The following is a 16,682-nucleotide window of genomic DNA, read 5'->3' as shown; positions in this document are numbered from 1 at the left end:
TTCTTCAGTTTAAATTATAAAACATTGATAGTAAAACTACGTCTGGGAAGATCATCAAACATAACTAGTGGCGTAGCTAACGACCAGCCCACTAAAATGAACTTTTTTTTTATTTAGGTTGTTTAAATTTTTTACAACTTTATATTAATAAAGGTAAAATTACATTTTGGTTGTCCTTACAAATGATAAAAATTGATTTAATCCTTTAAAAATTATAAAGATATAGACTATTAAAAAGATAAAATTGTATTTTTACGATTGTAAAAATTACAATTTAATTTCGACTCCTAAAAAAATTTCTAGTTTCACCCTTCAATATAACTCTACTTTACATATTTGTTTTTGGTTACTAATTGTCTAATCAATAATAGTTTCGCGAAATATTATTCTTTGCATGAGCATCTTTTGAGAACAATTTCTTTTGAAAACAAATCTATTGGGAACGGCTTTTTGGGAATAACTTTAGAAGGTTAGTAGGATTCTGGGATGTCTTAAAGAGCATGGCTTGGAAGCTCAAATACGGAAATTGTTAAGTATTTCTTCTTAACCTTTCTTTGGGAATGCAAGTGCTTCCTCATTATTTCTTTAATGAAAAACTATTGCATTGATACTTAAAAGTCTTTTTTGCTAAAATATTTCAAGTGGGTGCAACTTTTATTAATTGCCATTATACCTATAATCTATGTAAGTTACCTTCCATTTTTCCACGTTCAAGTAATCACATTCAATTCCACTACCTACCATTTTAGAACATTCTTGCCCACTTGTTCTTCATTCATAATTTCTTTTTTCAATGCTTATAAATAGAAGTTTGAGCGCCTCATTTAGAGGACATTTTTTGATCTTTTGGCAAACTTAGCTCTCTAAAGTTCTCTGTAACTTTTTTTTTCTACAATCACAACAACCATCATAGCTCTCATATTTCTCAACTCCTTATTGCATCCATCACCACCACTTGCCATCACACTTGTTTTTCTAGAATTTGCTATGATCTTCCTCTCTATCATCTCTCCATGACACCTCATTTTTCTAGATTGTAACATCCCCTCTCCTTACCAAAAGAACCTTTTACATTTTGGCAAGTCCACTAGGGAGGAGCAATTACATTCAATGAAACACTAGTCATATTTTTCCTTTAATTTTCCCCAGAAACTATGGAAGGTTCTCAAATTTTAGATAATCCAATCCCTTTATACATTCAAGATTTGATGAAGATGATAAAGTCAAACGAGGAAAGGATGCAAATGTTGGAGGAGAATAAAAATAAGATGGTGGAAACTATCTCCCAACTTACACCCTCTTCTAACAACACTCTTTACATTCACCTCATAGGAAACACTTCCACTGGAGCCATTCTACCCAAAAAAGGCAATGGAGAAAATACAACTAATGCTTCTAATCCTGTACTTTCCATGACAATTGGTGCAATCAACACCATAAATAGCAACACACCTACAACCTACACCTTAGTTGCTTCCGTGGAAAACCATGTCACCACAAACTCCCAATTTGGAACATCTTTCTTGGTGGCACAACCCATCGAAACCCAAGGTTTTGTCACCAAAGAAGAACTTCAAAGGTTGCTAGAAGAGAATAAAAATGAAAGCCTTAGTTTCTCTGAGTATGACTTCAAACTATCATATCTTACTAGAGTAGTTGCCAAACCATATCCAAAGGACTACATTAGTCCTAAATTTAAGAAATTTCAATGGCAAGTCTAGTGATACCCTTTAGCATTTGATGAACTTTGTAGAGATACTAGTGTCACGGGGATAAAATTTTAGTCTCGTAATCCGTGCGGCCTTAGATGATTTCTTGGTTTCAAATCCACCTAAGTCAGTCTAACTCTCGCAAAGTGAGAATTTTTTATAGAAATTCTCTTAAGGCACTGAAAATAAAGCAGAAACAACTCAAAACAAAAGAACAATGAAAGGATAGAAAATGCTACAAGAAAGTAAAACACGTCAAGTGTTTAAGTAAATGCTCTCAAAGTATTCTATTACTCAAGAAATACCTCTATTTATAGTTGAGATTCCCTAAAACTAATGGTATTGTTTGAGTCACATCGACGGTTGAGATTAAAGTCTATCTACAATTGAGATTCTTAAGGGATTGACTCAATCCTTTAAGATTACAAAATCAAATCTTATCAGATTATAAATCTTCTAAGATTACTTTCCATATCTACCAAGGTAGCCCTAATTTTCCATAAGTGTTTCACTAGGCCACCAATGTTTCAAGTAGGTGGGATTATCTACATGTTCTATAATTCGGGTAAGTTCCAGTGGGTCGAATGAGTCTTATTTAATTGATTGGCCTCCATGAGACGCTCTTTACACAATCATCATGAGCTTTGATCTGCGACCTGTGACACTAGGAGTTGCTAGATTGGATGATGGTTTAAAGTTAAGAGAATTTTTTAAATCCTTGATAGAGAAGACATATACTTGATATGTTAACCTCAAACCTGGTTTCGTGGAATCTTGGAACCAATGTGTGTAATATTTGGAGAGAAGTTCTTCTCCACTCAAGAGAAGGTTAGTCTTGTTGACTTAGGTAGAGAATATCAGAAACCAAAAGAGGATGTTATGGATTACATTCAACACTTTAAAGTGAAAGTTTTAAATGTGCAAGAAGCTCATGACCAAGATCAATTAGTTAAAGTATGCATCCAATGTATGTTTTTGATGAAATCTAACTTTACCTGCAAAACTTGTTACTCCCTTTTTTCTAGCTTGGTAGAGGTTGTGAGAAAGACCAATAATACTATCATGAAAAATAAGAGACTAACATATCACTTTCACCAGCAAAAGGGCTGCTTCTTTGCTTCAAATAAAGAGAAATCATTTAAGAAATTCAAACTTAGTAGTGACGAGGGAGACTTTCCACCGTCGTTCTCATGCTCTATGGAAAAAAATACTTGAACGTTGGAATAAATGGGTGAATGAAGGTAGTGTTTGTTTGCCTAATGTTGAGCACAAAGCTACTAGTGGAGAAAAACCTAGTCCTATGTATTGTCATTTCCATAAGATCGTTAGAAATCCTACACAAGAGTGCAACGCTCTAAGAAAAATTTACCACGGAAAGATAAAGAACAACTAATTGATGATAAAAAGGTGTGTATTTCAATTTAGCAAGACAAACTTTATTTGTCGTTTTACATATGTGTTTGAAGGTTATTCTTTGTTGATATTTAAGTACATTCTTACAGGCTTGAATTATCAACATGCTTTTCTTAATTTTCATGCTTGGCCAATTCAACTAATTATTGTATATAACTACACTTAATGGAGAAGTCAATTGTTAGGGTCAAAGCTCCACTTTGGTTACACTTCCAAATACAAATTCTTTTAAATAATTAATAAATTATTATTAAATTATTTGTCTTTTCACTTTAAAAATAATAAAAATATGCATAAGATTGAACACATGCTAATTTCATTAGCAAAACTTTTAATTTACCATTAAACTAAAACTTTATTTTAATATTTTTATAAATTTTAATTTTATTATGCACAATCGATTACATCTATCAATTGTATATCTATATGCTTACTATTATTTAAAATCCTAACTGAGTTGGTGTCACGAGTCAATCGAGTACCAACTTGGTTAGGAAATTACAAGAATGTCTTTTCGTAATTAAAATAACTAATATTATTCAAGGGTATTTTAGTCTTTTCACTTTTAAAAAAATATGTCCATTACTTATTGTGTTATTTTTAAACACACATTTGTATTCTAAACTTATGGTTTCCACATGCATACGCTTGTGATGGGACTTCTAGTATTAATAATGTTGTTAATTGAATTGGTGACACAAATCAACTCACCAACTCGATACTAACACATAATTGTTGACAAAATCATGATAAATAATTATAGTGCATTTAGTATTATTTATTTGATACATTTATGTTGTGCGAAAGCGTGTAAAAGAGTAAAATTATTGTACTGAAAAATCACACTAAGTTAAATTCCCAGGAAAGAGAGGTGGATCACGTGGATCACTTAAGTACCAGGTCTTTCCTAGCCAAAATATCCCTCTATCGTAATTTAACCGCACAATAAATCACTACAATCATTCTCACAAAATATGCAAAATAAACAATAAAGAGCACATGAATTTTAACGAGGTTCAGCAAATTTTGCCTACGTCCTCGAGCACTAACAAATATATTTCACTTCAAAATACAAGTGAAAATTTACAAATAAAGAGAGAGAACAATGCCTTAAGGAGAGAATGGCAAATGTGGGGATGATCAAAATGAGAAATGGTTAGGCCTCTTTATAGTTGAGATTCAATGATCAACTTGCAAAGTCACTATACAATTAGGGACCAAAAATTACAAATATCTCATGCCAAATTTTAATCCCACTTTCAGTGCCTTAAATCTCTTATTTCCAGCGCCAACATTTTGATACCTATATATTTGACTTTTCTAAGTATGGATGGTTGACAATAATTTATGTGTTTAAATTTCGTTTTATTCACAATTTAATCTAATTTTTTATTTTAATATTATACATATTTCATGTGTTATGATTAATTAGTTTCAAACCGTACATTTCATTATTTATTGTATGTTATTTTTAAACACACATTTGTGTTTTAAATCATTGGTTTCAACATGGACACGCATGTGATAGGATTTCTATTATAATATAATATTTATATATTTTTATAATTAAATTTAGTTGAAATATATTTTAATTATTAAATTATTTAAATTAGATTAAGCAAGGAAAAAGTTTTTAAAAAAATTGTCCAAACTTAACCCTTTAATGAGTTTACTTTAAAACTTTTAAATAAGACTTTTTAAAAGATTGATTATATAAAGTAATTGGCCAAACCTTCAAGTTATAAGAGAATACTATATTTTTAAAATTCATGGTTTGACCCTTTCGACAATATTGTTTTCAAGATTCAAACTTGAGTACTCCATTTGAAAGCACAAAGGCATAACTAGGGTGCACACTATTGACCCAAGTTGTTTTTTTGGGTGGTTTGGTCTTTACTTTAACCTATCAAGACGAGTCCAATATTTGGAAAGTTTTAGAATACAATTTACTTAAAACTTGGCAATCCAGTAAACACTTTAATAACTTGTATTTTATTAGGGTAATTTGTTTTTAAGGATAATAGTTTAAATTCCGTAAGACTATCTTATGGATAGACTTGAATTTGAGTCGTTGATGTAGGAGGAGATCAATTATAAATAAATGTCTTCCCCAACCTCATTTGTATCATTCAACATCAAGTAATTAGATTGGGATTGTTTTACTCTTAAAGCTTTTAATACCTTAGTGAATTCTTTAAGATTCTCAACTTTAAGGGCTCAAGTTGATTTAGGCAAATTGAAGTGAGTTCTGTGCCTAGGTTGCACAATTCATTTGATTAAAGTTTAAGCCTGTGACAATTGGTATTAGAGCAATCATTGATTTCTCGATTTCATGTCAAGTGTCGTAATAAGTGAGGTAGGCAGTGTGGACCAATTATAACGAAAGAGCTTGTGACGAGAGCGTTACTAGATTAGACAGGAGAGAATGACACGCCAAACACTCTAAAGAAATGGCTAAGTTGCATTAATCTCATGCCAGTAAAGAAAGGGAAGGGTTTTAGATATATAAACTAGGGTGCATTAGACCATTTCACTTAACACTTGTTGATTATTCATTATATATATATATATATATGAATTCGCTCTAAATTTACAAAAGTAAATGTAATTAAAAAAATAAAGTGAGAAAAAAATTTGAAAGCAAAAGTAAAATGAATTCACATTCATTAATCAATATCGAAATCGAGGTTAGATGATGGTATGAGGGATAAGTACATCTAATGTAACGTTGAGACATAGTTTAGTGTCCAAAACTTATTATCATAATGACATGATAGTATCCTGAAAAAGCAAGAAATCATAATGACAAACAGAACCATGGATGTCACTTCATTACAACTCTTTGCCCAATATCCAATAATGACCGAGTGGACTCGGGAGCTGTTTCACTCCACCGAGTTATTTAATAAGGTGAAGAAATATGAGAGATAAAATGAAGGGGATTATGTCGGGTCGGGAAACGGCGACACCTTATTCTTCTTCTTATTGTATGCCAAAGTGTTTTCTTTTTTTTTTTTTTTTGGGGGGGGTAAAACCATTTTTATTTGTACTAAATAATTTATGTATGATGAGCATTCCCACCATTCATTTTGCTTTTGCAAGAAACAGAAGGCAAGCTAGGACATGGTGTTGGGACATTATTGTCGTGTTGTCCCCATCAATATGGACATATTATCTGCATTTTTGGTATCTTTCTAAAAATTTCCCAAGAAAATGACAGAAAGTATCTGCTTTTCTCATTGCATACACGACTCCTTAGTGAAATGGTTTTGTCTGGCTTGGATCATGAGTCGCTTGTTTTCTTCACTACAATTAGTATGAGGTATTCCCATTTTTTACATAACCCATACTCACTTCAAATTGAAACAAAAGAAGAAACATCTCTGCAATAAAATTTCAGATCAAACCAACTTAGGAAGAAAAGCAGATTCGAGAGGAATACAAGTAAAAAAAAGGAAGTTGAAAGGTAGAGAGAATAGATACAGATGTAATAATGGCGGAAAGCAAAGCAAAGAAGAGCGGCCTAATGACTAGTAAAGCAGCAAGCATCTTTTGAATCTTTGCAAGAATGATTAGTAGATCATCAACTACAAGCAAACAAAAATATAAATATCATCACACCTCGATTTCTGTGCTTTCTTTTATATATATAAGCTTAAACGACTGTTTTAAAAAGAGTATACTTGCTGTAACCCACGTCTCATTAAATCCTCTTTTATTTAAAATCTACAAGTAAAAAAATAAAGTTGTTAAAGATCGAAGAGTTGGCTTTGCTTGTCAACAAGTATAAGTTCGAGTTGATTCATAGGCATGGGTAAACTCACACACACTTCCGAAAGATTCAGCGGATAGATAGAATCTTTTGTAATTTAATTTAGGTTATTTTTTAAAATCAAATGAAAATGTGAAGTTGAAAGAGCCGGCAGGAAATCAAAAGTGAAAAGCAGTCAACAAATAAAAGGGGTTTCTTTTGTCAGGAATTGGGATTTATGTATTTGCTGTTGATGACTTCTATGATTAGGGTTTAATAAATTTCTAGGGATCAATCCGCACAAATTTGTGCACCAGAAGCCTCCTTACCATTTTCTTCAATTTTATTATTTTAAATAAAAATTCAAACTTGTGAAATTGCCAAACAATCCTAAACTAAACAGGGAAAGGAAGGGCTAAGATTTCTAAAATATAGGTTGTATTAACATATTTTTAAAAAAATATATATTTCCATATCAATAACCAATCATTTGCATGCAGATGTGTACTCATCATTTGGTCTGCTAGAAGCTTACATCACCACCCTTGTGTTCTTTTTTAACCAAATTAAATGATTTATTTCATATTAAACGCCTTTGACTAATAAAAAGTAACCACATCCTAATTTCTCATGTTAGTAGTATCAATTGTAATTACATCACTACATAGGTTAAAATATGTCATAAGTCCCTATGCTTTTCATAAATTTGAGATTTAGTCCTTATACTTTAATTTTTAAAAATTTAGTCTTTCTACTTTTCAAATTTAAATTTCATGTCCAATTGTTACCACTGTTAAAATTAATTTGTTAAATTCAAGTTCATTCTAATTTTTAGAAATTTAGTTACATGGTTACCAAGTAAGTAACTTTTTATTTCAAAATGTCACATCAATAAATTTAACCAAAAAAAAGTTTTAACTGTGTTAACAACTGGACCTAAATTTTGAAACCTAAAAAATAGATGAACTAAATTCATGAAAATAAAAGTACAATGACTAATTCTAAATTTGTGAAGAGTACATGAACTTATAGCATATTTTAACCTAAATTCAAATTCTTAAAAATATTAATTATTATGAAATTATCAATAATACTAAGGAAAAAAACCTAAACAAATAACAAATCCTAAAATCAGAACGCATATGATATATAATACATTAGACTAAGAATGTATTCGACAATATAATTACTAATACAATTTAAAAAATATCTTATACAATTGATCTAATTACTCTAGCATTCCATATTTGTTGGGCTATTCTCTATCTTACATTAAACAAATACTCCTAATAATCAAATGGTCATTGACTAGGTATAATTGATTAATATTAAATTATGTATAATTTAATTAGTTAATTTTAGTACAAATAATTTATAATAGATATTATGTAGTTTAGTTAATTATTTAGTAAATTAAAATATATAGGAAATTAGTTCTCATCAATAAATTTTTCATATTATTTAAATGACATTAACAAAATAGCAAATAATTTTATCTTAAAAAATAAAATATATATCCTAAAATTAAAAACCTTTATTATTGTATAAAATATTTTTTAAACTTATATAATGTACGAGCATATTTGGAAAGTAATATGATAATTAGATTTGAGTGTAATTACATCAATTTCTACCCTCCCTCTTAAGAATTGGAGAGTATAATTGGGATACTCCAATTGAGTGGAATCTACTAACTACAATGACTATTCAAGCATGCCACAAATTTGTAATTACAATTAATTTGTACTCAAATCCAACTACTAGAAGGCTTTCCAAATCCACTTTAAGTGTCTAATTGAGTTAATATATCCTATCAATCAGATCTCAACTTAGTTGAAAATTTATCAAAAACTCATTATTTTCATAAACTAACAAACATTACTATGAGTGTGCTTTTTTTTATATATTTTATATAAAAGCTAAAAAAAAATACATACACATGATAGGATCATTTATTTTAGGATCACTTAACCTAGTCTTTATTTTAAGATCATTATGGCCCTTTTTATATAAGTGAGAATTTGATTGCAATTGATGAATATCTTAAGAAGCCATAAACTCCTATAATTGGTTTTGTTAGAAGTTACTTGGAAGTTTGTTCAGACAAGAATCTAGTTGAGAGTGTATTTTTGTAAATAAAATTCTATTCAAGTGAGTCACTTGGTTTTACGGCTAAGTTTTCAAGGGAAGATTCAGTGAAGAGTGATCTGAATTTAGTATGAGTGTGAGGTTGCTATATGATGAGTTATAAGGCTTAAATTATTACTTTTACGTGTTGAAGAATAGGGGATTGACCCTTTAAACTAGGCCTCACAAATGTAGAAAGAATCTGAATTGCTTAATCAATTTCTTATTTTTTCTTATTTTTTCATTTTCACCAATCACTTATTCTTATTACAACTAAACCAATATCTAATCTCATATAAACTCATGAAAATGAAACCGTTTACTCAAATTTTTACATTAATTTTTATTAATATATTTATTATATTCTTTAATTTTACCCATTGTAAATTGATTTGTTGTAATTAGATATGATGAATTCCTGGAAAAAGTATCATGAATATGATTATGACTCAGCACAACACAATAATAATAATAATAATAATATACTATGAAATAACAAATGAATACCTTAAAAGTTTATATAAAATTATTAATGTATCAAAACTTATATAAATAGAATATATAAATATGACACAAATATTCAAATTATCAGATTTAAAAAAAAATATTTTCTTTGATTGTTACTTTTTCTTTTCTTTTCTAAAAATATTAAAAGTTTGAAAACAGGAATAAAGCAATAGTTGAAAAGAACATGTAGTAAATTTTAAACTAAAAAAGTTATACCACATTCTCTTAAAAGCTAAAGTTAAAGGTAAGTTTCACTCAAATTAGTTATATGGAATTTAAGTATTTAAAACTTTTTTTTTCCTTTTGAAGTAACAATTTTTGTGAATAAATATGTAGAAGCGAGGGGTACTTGCTTTGCAAAACAAAAATTGTGGCTTAAATAGAACTTGAAATTATGGTCACAGTTTCAACCACAAAATCAAAAGTGCGAAAACATAAAAATGTACACCGAGATTATTTACGTAGTTCAACCTTGGCCTATGTTTGCAGGGTTTTTTTCCAAAGTAATGATCTACTATCATTCTTGTAGTACAACCAACAATTTAACTCCTAACACTAATCTAACTCTCATCAATTTAACGATCTTATCATTGTACAAAAACTAAATCACTCTCCCATTAACCTCCCCCTTCGAAAGCTTAGTTTTGCAACTCTTGAGACTCCTTTGATTATTTACAAAAACAATGCACACATACATGTTAATGACTTGAACAAATCTGTGCTCTATCAAGCTCTCAATCTCTCAGTTATTCTCAATCATCACATTAACTTAGACAAAACTTAAGTTTTGCTTACGTAAGAGTTATAATCTAATCAATTTTCTATAAAGTAAAGCTAAAAATCAACATAAGATAATACTTCCATAAGAGTCTTGATGTGATCCAATGCCTTCAATTATAGAAAGTGATTTTACTTGTTCTGCAAATAACCAATTTTAATCCGCAAGAAATCAATCTACAAGTCTTCGATTTCACCTCAATTGGTCTTCATGTTTTGAGCTCTAAACCGTCAAAATATTTTCAAAATAGATAGCCTAATGCTTTTGTTCTAAGATATGTCAACTTGAAAATAGATAAGGAATGAAATAACATTTGAAGTTATAAAATAACCACAAAATTTTTTTTCCTCCAAATATGTCAACAAAATATGTTAACTTGTATATGGATATCATATATATTTAAAATATTAATTGTGTAAAAAAATCTAAAAAGTTATTGAATATCAAAATCCTAAAACATGAATATATATGTCACGTTAATCATATTTAAACATATTATTTATTTATTAGATAAATCACATTAAGAAATTGCAAGTTCACTAGCAGGCAAGAGCTCTTTGGAGTTAAAGATATATTTGGCCGAGGAAGAAAATAGTAGGAATGAAAGGGGAAATTAAAAAAAAAAAACTATAGCTCTAATTTAAATTAATGAAGGGTATGTTTGATAAATTATTAAAGAACTTATTTCATTAAAAAATAAAAATTTTGAATATTTACTTTTTATATGTGTTTAATAATCATAATAAATTTTCATTTAATTCAAAATTTTCAAAAAAAAAAATATGTTACAATAAAATAAGTAGGTATATAACTACTTATCACTTGATGTTGAAAAGATTAAGTTGATTTTATTTTTTAAAAATATATTAAAAAACTTTTTATTTTAGTGAAAAAATGAAATATTCAAAATTTTATTCAAAATAATATAAAATATTATATTAATAAGATTAAAATTATGAAATGAGTAATTTAAAAAACTTAAAATTTATTGTTAAACGGCATAATTATATTCAATTCTTAATTTTTATTAACATAACAAACAATTTTATAATATAAATTCAACACTTATAAAATTTTGGACTAAAATATTTAATTTTTTTAGTTTATCAAATAACACCAAAATCCCAATACTTGTCTAAGGGTTTTGATAAAGTTTGTTAAATTTCAGTTGATTCGGTTCCAATTTTAATTAATAATAAGTATATATTATTCTATTTAAATTAAATTCTAATAATATGAAAGTACTAATATAAGATATTTTTAGATAGTAAAAACTATTAGTTTGATCTCGACTCAATTTAGGTTTTATTTGATAAATCATTGAAAAAATTAAATTAATAGGAAATTAGTATTTTCAATTATCTAATACTTATTCTATAAAAGTATGTGAAAAATAATTTTTAAATAAGACTACTTATGACTTACTGGAGAATATTTTCAATTAATTAATTTATTTTATTTTATCATTATATTATCCTATAAATGCTTTAGGTTTAAAATTTTACTTTGGTTAGGATAAAGTGAAATATTTAAAAATTAAGGAAAAAAATGTAGAATATAACTTTTCATAGTTTAAAATTTATATTTATTTAGTATTTTATTTTAAGTAATATATCAAATGAATTTTATAATTTAAATTGAATACTTAAATTTTTAATACTTTAATTTTTCTGCATTTATTTTTCAACATTTTATTATTTTTTCCATCTACCAAATAACATGTAAGTAAATTATTTGAAAAAAAAATAGTAATATTCTAAAAAAGTCCTTAAACTATCATATGTGGTTTAAACAAGCCTGCATATTATTTTTGTAGTTAAATAAGCCCTTAACCTATAATTTTAGTTTTTAATTTTAATATTAAAATAAAAATAATTTTAGCCAAAAAAGCCCTGAAATTCAAAATATTTCATTTTAAGATTAAAATTAATGGCTTTTTATAGGTAAAAATCATAGGAAGGGAACTTAATTAACTACAAATATAGTTTAAGGATTTGTTTAAATAAGTGTAATAGTTTAAGGTTTTTTTAGTATATTAAGCAAAAAAAATTAGAGAAGGCGATTGGGTCCGACCATGTTCGCCCTCAAGGAAATACAATGTTGAAAGAAAATGGTTTGATGAGTAGGCCAATTTTAAGTTTTAACATTGAAATGTAAAAAAAGAAAAGGATAATGCAAAGATAATGATTGATTGCACTAAGCTCAATCTTCAATGTCTTACTTTGGTAAAGCATTGAAGAAGAAAACTATACATAAATATTTATAATGTATTACCCCTCCATCTAAACTAAAAAGAATACAAAGAAACTAGAGACCTCCATTTCCATGGCCGTAGAGTACAGTAAAAAAGAAAGATAAAATATCAATCTGGTATACCCCTTCTTCAAGCTCCAAAAAAAAAAAAGAAGGGAAAATACATTGAAAATGAAGTTGGTTTAATTCAGAGCTTCCATTGGAGACGACTTTCACACTCTAAGCAAATAGATACTAAGTTCAGGAGCTCCATTGCTATCAGGATTCATCATATAGAAAGCTTCAGAATCTCTTGACCCAATAATCCTCTCGAACTTAGCCCTCATATACATTAGCTCACCATCGCCAGCTTCTGGTTCAGTCAGTGGTAAAACCCCAGCTCCCATGGAGATTGGTTCAACAGCTTTAAGGATCTTCCATTCTTTAGGCCCACAGTCCCTCCTTGTTGCAAACCCACATTTCTTTCCATTGCAGTAAGTTCTCCACACTGGCTCTTCCAGTAATCTCACAGCCTTTTTCTCTTCATTGTCTTTTTTATCACACTCCAAAGCAATGCGTACCAACCCAGACGCCATTTCTCGAACCAGGACACTAATGGGTGTGGCGAGTTCAACGAGGAAAGCTGGTGGGGAATTGGGTTCTTTCTGAAAAGCAAAGTGAACATGGCCACGCCTGGAACCAAAAAGGGTGCCGACAACTCGAGGTCCAAGAAGACCTCCAAGGGGCGGGTTGGAACGGTTCTTCCCAAAAGCAGTTAGAACAGCTCGAAGCCTTGCGATTGCAACTGCTTGAAGCTTCTTCCTGGGGGTTGGAACACCCACATGGGTTTTAACTTTGATGTTTTCATGCTTCTTGTCTTGTTGATCACTGGGGTTTGAATTTGGCTGCTTGAAAGTTGAAGGTTGTTCGACATCGTCGTCTTCGGTTCCAACTTTTTTGGTCCAGTGGAAGTGTATTTTGGACGTGTCTTGAGAGGCTTTCGCCATGAATGGATAGTTGTGGAAGGGAGAAAGAAAATAAATGGGAAGGCCGGCAAGTCTGAGGTTGCTCTCGTTAAAAATGGAGTGAAAAAGAAGAGAGAGTGATATAGAGATTCTTTTCTTTTACTGATCATATATGCGGGGACTCCCCCCATTACCTTAGTGCAAGAGAATCCTGAGTCCTGACAAAACAAACATAGACTGCCCCACCAGCAAAAGAGATGATAAATTTTAATATCAAATATATTTAGTTTGATGAGTTTTATATAATACAACTCTATTGGTTGGTATGAAAAACTAGAAAAGAAGAGAAATTGTTCAAAACAAAAAATAAAGAACAGGGGACAATCTGTGCGCTACTTCACTTTCTTTGTGGGGTAAGAGAGAGAAGATTTTGCTTGACTCATCGACTCTTTTTTGACTTGAATCCCAAAGCAGCAAAGGGTATGTATGTGCCATCCGCATCCGCATTGGCAGCCCAAGCCACACTACCCCAATCCTTTTACTTTTCTTCTATTTATGTCCACTTTACCTATCTCTTTTCTTCAATTTCTGACTCTATCATGTTACATTATTATCTCACACTCCCATTCCCATATACCATTAAATATTATATAATTATTATATATATAGTAGGTTTGAAACAAATGCAGATTAGGGAATGTAGCAGGCTGCTGCAAATATTACCTGAATCACTACCGCTTCATACTCCCCTTCAAAAAAAAAAAAACTCCCTGCCTGGCTTCGATTCGGACTTGCACTAATCAGTTATGATTCCAGACATTTCATGTCAGATGCTCTGCCTGCCCCGCCTTACGTTATTCTTTTTATTATTATTATTTTATTGGTTTTGAGTTCTTTCTGGTAATATGTTTCTTTAGTAATATTTATTATTTTTGTGATTACGATAAATCAAACACGAATCACAAGATTTTAATTTTAATTTTTTTTTATAAATGTAGGTTAATGGAGGAGGGTGTAGAGAGAATGAAGTGCTCAAAATCCACCAAGAATTGGAAGAGCAGCCATTAAAGAGACCAAGAAATCAACAGTTGCAAACCCTGTTCAGCTTCAATCCAACAATTACCCAAATAACATAAGCCTGGACACAAATACAAAAGATTAAATTTTTATAGTTAAAAGAGAAAACTAAACATCTCTTCTCTTTCTTTCTTTCTTTTTTTTTTTTGAATGAATTGAATAAATTACAAAGCTCACATTCTAATTTATTTGTAGGCTTCAAAGAGTTAAAAGAAAAAAGAAAAACTAAATAATTGAATAAAAAGTCACGTCAAATTCCCCCTTCGAGAAAAATAAATCATCGTCGAGTTAAATTCATCTTCCCAATAGAATGGGGAGAAATCAGCTACTTTGTTTGACCTGCTTGGACATCTTGTTCTTGTTGTCATATGGGTTGCAACTATGCTTGACCTTGGGGCTTGTGGAAGTTGTGTTAAGTCCAAGCATGTCGAAGGCATTGGACATAGACAACAGAAAAAATGTGACTTCTTGATTGCATTGTGGGCAAGCTCAGGTTGGGACAAAGCAAATGCCCATTGTTTAGGTCAAGAAAGACATCAACTCTATTTCTGAATGAATTACGAATATCACCTAAAAGCCTATTTAATATTTTAAAAAAAACTAATAAAGTAAATAATTTGAGTATTTATCTAATAAATAAATTATCCAAAGAAAAATAATGATAGCTTCACCTTTATGAAAAAAATAGTGATCAAATTTATCCAGATGACGATAAACTAACATATTAAATAAAAAATTTACTTATGTTTTCTTCATATGTATGTTAAAATCATTGGATAAAGCTGTAATTCTACCTATTTTTATCCTTTTTCGATAAACTAATTTTTAGTTGTACTTGAATTTTGTAGGAAGGTAAAAGCTGAAAATTAAGACGAAAAATATTATTTGTCATCTTCTTATTGAAAAGAGATGGAGATTAAAAAAACCAGATTCATCAACCAAAATGGTTGGCTTTGATTTATTGGAATAATTACTTTTTTTTCACTTTTGATCCAACAAAAGAACCAATTTGAATATATTTAAAGATGACTTGAACTAAAATGGAACCTGATTTAGGATGAGTTTAAATGGGTAATACGTTTACTAACGGTTAGTAGTGAGATTAAATACTATAATGTAAGACAAAAAATAAATTAAGCACACCTCACCTCACCGCCAATCTAAATCCACCCTTAATTTATTGATTTTTGTGAAGCTGAAAACATGGAAGCAAAAGGGTGTGAAAAACCTGATATTTCATTCCTTGATCTAATATTTACAACTATCAATATGTATATAGTCATCTTCATCAAACTCAGCCAGACAAGAAAAGATGACATAGACCTTGAGATAAGGGGTAACAAGAAGTGGTTTCATGTGGCCCTTCAAACGAAGCAATTTGCCTGGAACATTGTTCTTGGAAATATTAGCAAACATTTAACCGAGGGATTAGGTTCCTACAACAATCCCCAGAAGAAAAAAGAGAGGAAAAACTCAAATCTAGGGTCATGATGACAGACTAATACCTAGAAATTCCAGGGCTGATTTTCCCATTATAGAAGAAAATTCAGTGAAGCTAATGACACCATCCCCATCGGAATCAGCCTCTTTAATAATCTCAGTTAGCTCTGAATAGGTCAATGGATATCCCATTTTGGCCATGCAACCAGCTAGCTCCGCCGCGGTGATGTATCCATTGCCGTCACGATCAAACAATTGAAACACCTCCGTTAATCGCTCTTGGTTATTCAATATTTCTCCTGTAAGTTCAGGCAATATACTGGCTAGTTCATCAAATTCAACCGAACCATTGCCGTTGGCATCCATGTTGGCTAACAAAACATGGATTTGATCACCTGATGGCTTGATCCCAATCGATCTTAGCAGTGCCGCAAGCTCTAGAATCGTTAGGCTACCATCGGAATCCATGTCGAACCTTGCGAAAATTTCCTTTAATTGACTTAGGTCATCTTCTCCTAATGGCTCCATTTTCAACAAAACCCAAATATACTAACCAAAAAACAATAAATTATCTGTTAATGTTGGTGGCGGCTTCGGATCGCAATGAAATGAGCAATTAAGGAGAAAACCATCAGGGAAATCAATGTCTTTGGTTTGTTATGAGTTTGAGGTTCACATCTATG

The 16,682-nt window shown here is 30.2% G+C and overlaps 2 protein-coding genes across 2 annotated transcripts; both read right to left on the bottom strand.

The window, feature by feature from the left end:
- Nucleotides 1-12,455: 12,455 nt before the first annotated feature.
- LOC107946571 (protein MIZU-KUSSEI 1) lies at nucleotides 12,456-13,720 on the bottom strand. Its single transcript, XM_016880964.2, has one exon. The coding sequence runs from the start codon at nucleotides 13,522-13,524 to the stop codon at nucleotides 12,751-12,753; it is 774 nt and encodes a 257-aa protein (XP_016736453.1). The 5' UTR covers nucleotides 13,525-13,720; the 3' UTR covers nucleotides 12,456-12,750.
- Nucleotides 13,721-15,763: 2,043 nt separating this feature from the next.
- LOC107947621 (probable calcium-binding protein CML15) lies at nucleotides 15,764-16,682 on the bottom strand. The gene has a single exon (XM_016882212.2). The coding sequence runs from the start codon at nucleotides 16,525-16,527 to the stop codon at nucleotides 16,045-16,047; it is 483 nt and encodes a 160-aa protein (XP_016737701.1). The 5' UTR covers nucleotides 16,528-16,682; the 3' UTR covers nucleotides 15,764-16,044.

The sequence above is a fragment of the Gossypium hirsutum genome, chromosome D12 (genome assembly GCF_007990345.1).
Source record: "Gossypium hirsutum isolate 1008001.06 chromosome D12, Gossypium_hirsutum_v2.1, whole genome shotgun sequence".
Classification (NCBI taxonomy): domain Eukaryota; kingdom Viridiplantae; phylum Streptophyta; class Magnoliopsida; order Malvales; family Malvaceae; genus Gossypium; species Gossypium hirsutum.
The sequence above is the reverse complement of the archived record's forward strand: the minus strand, read 5'-3'. Positions and strand labels throughout refer to the sequence as shown.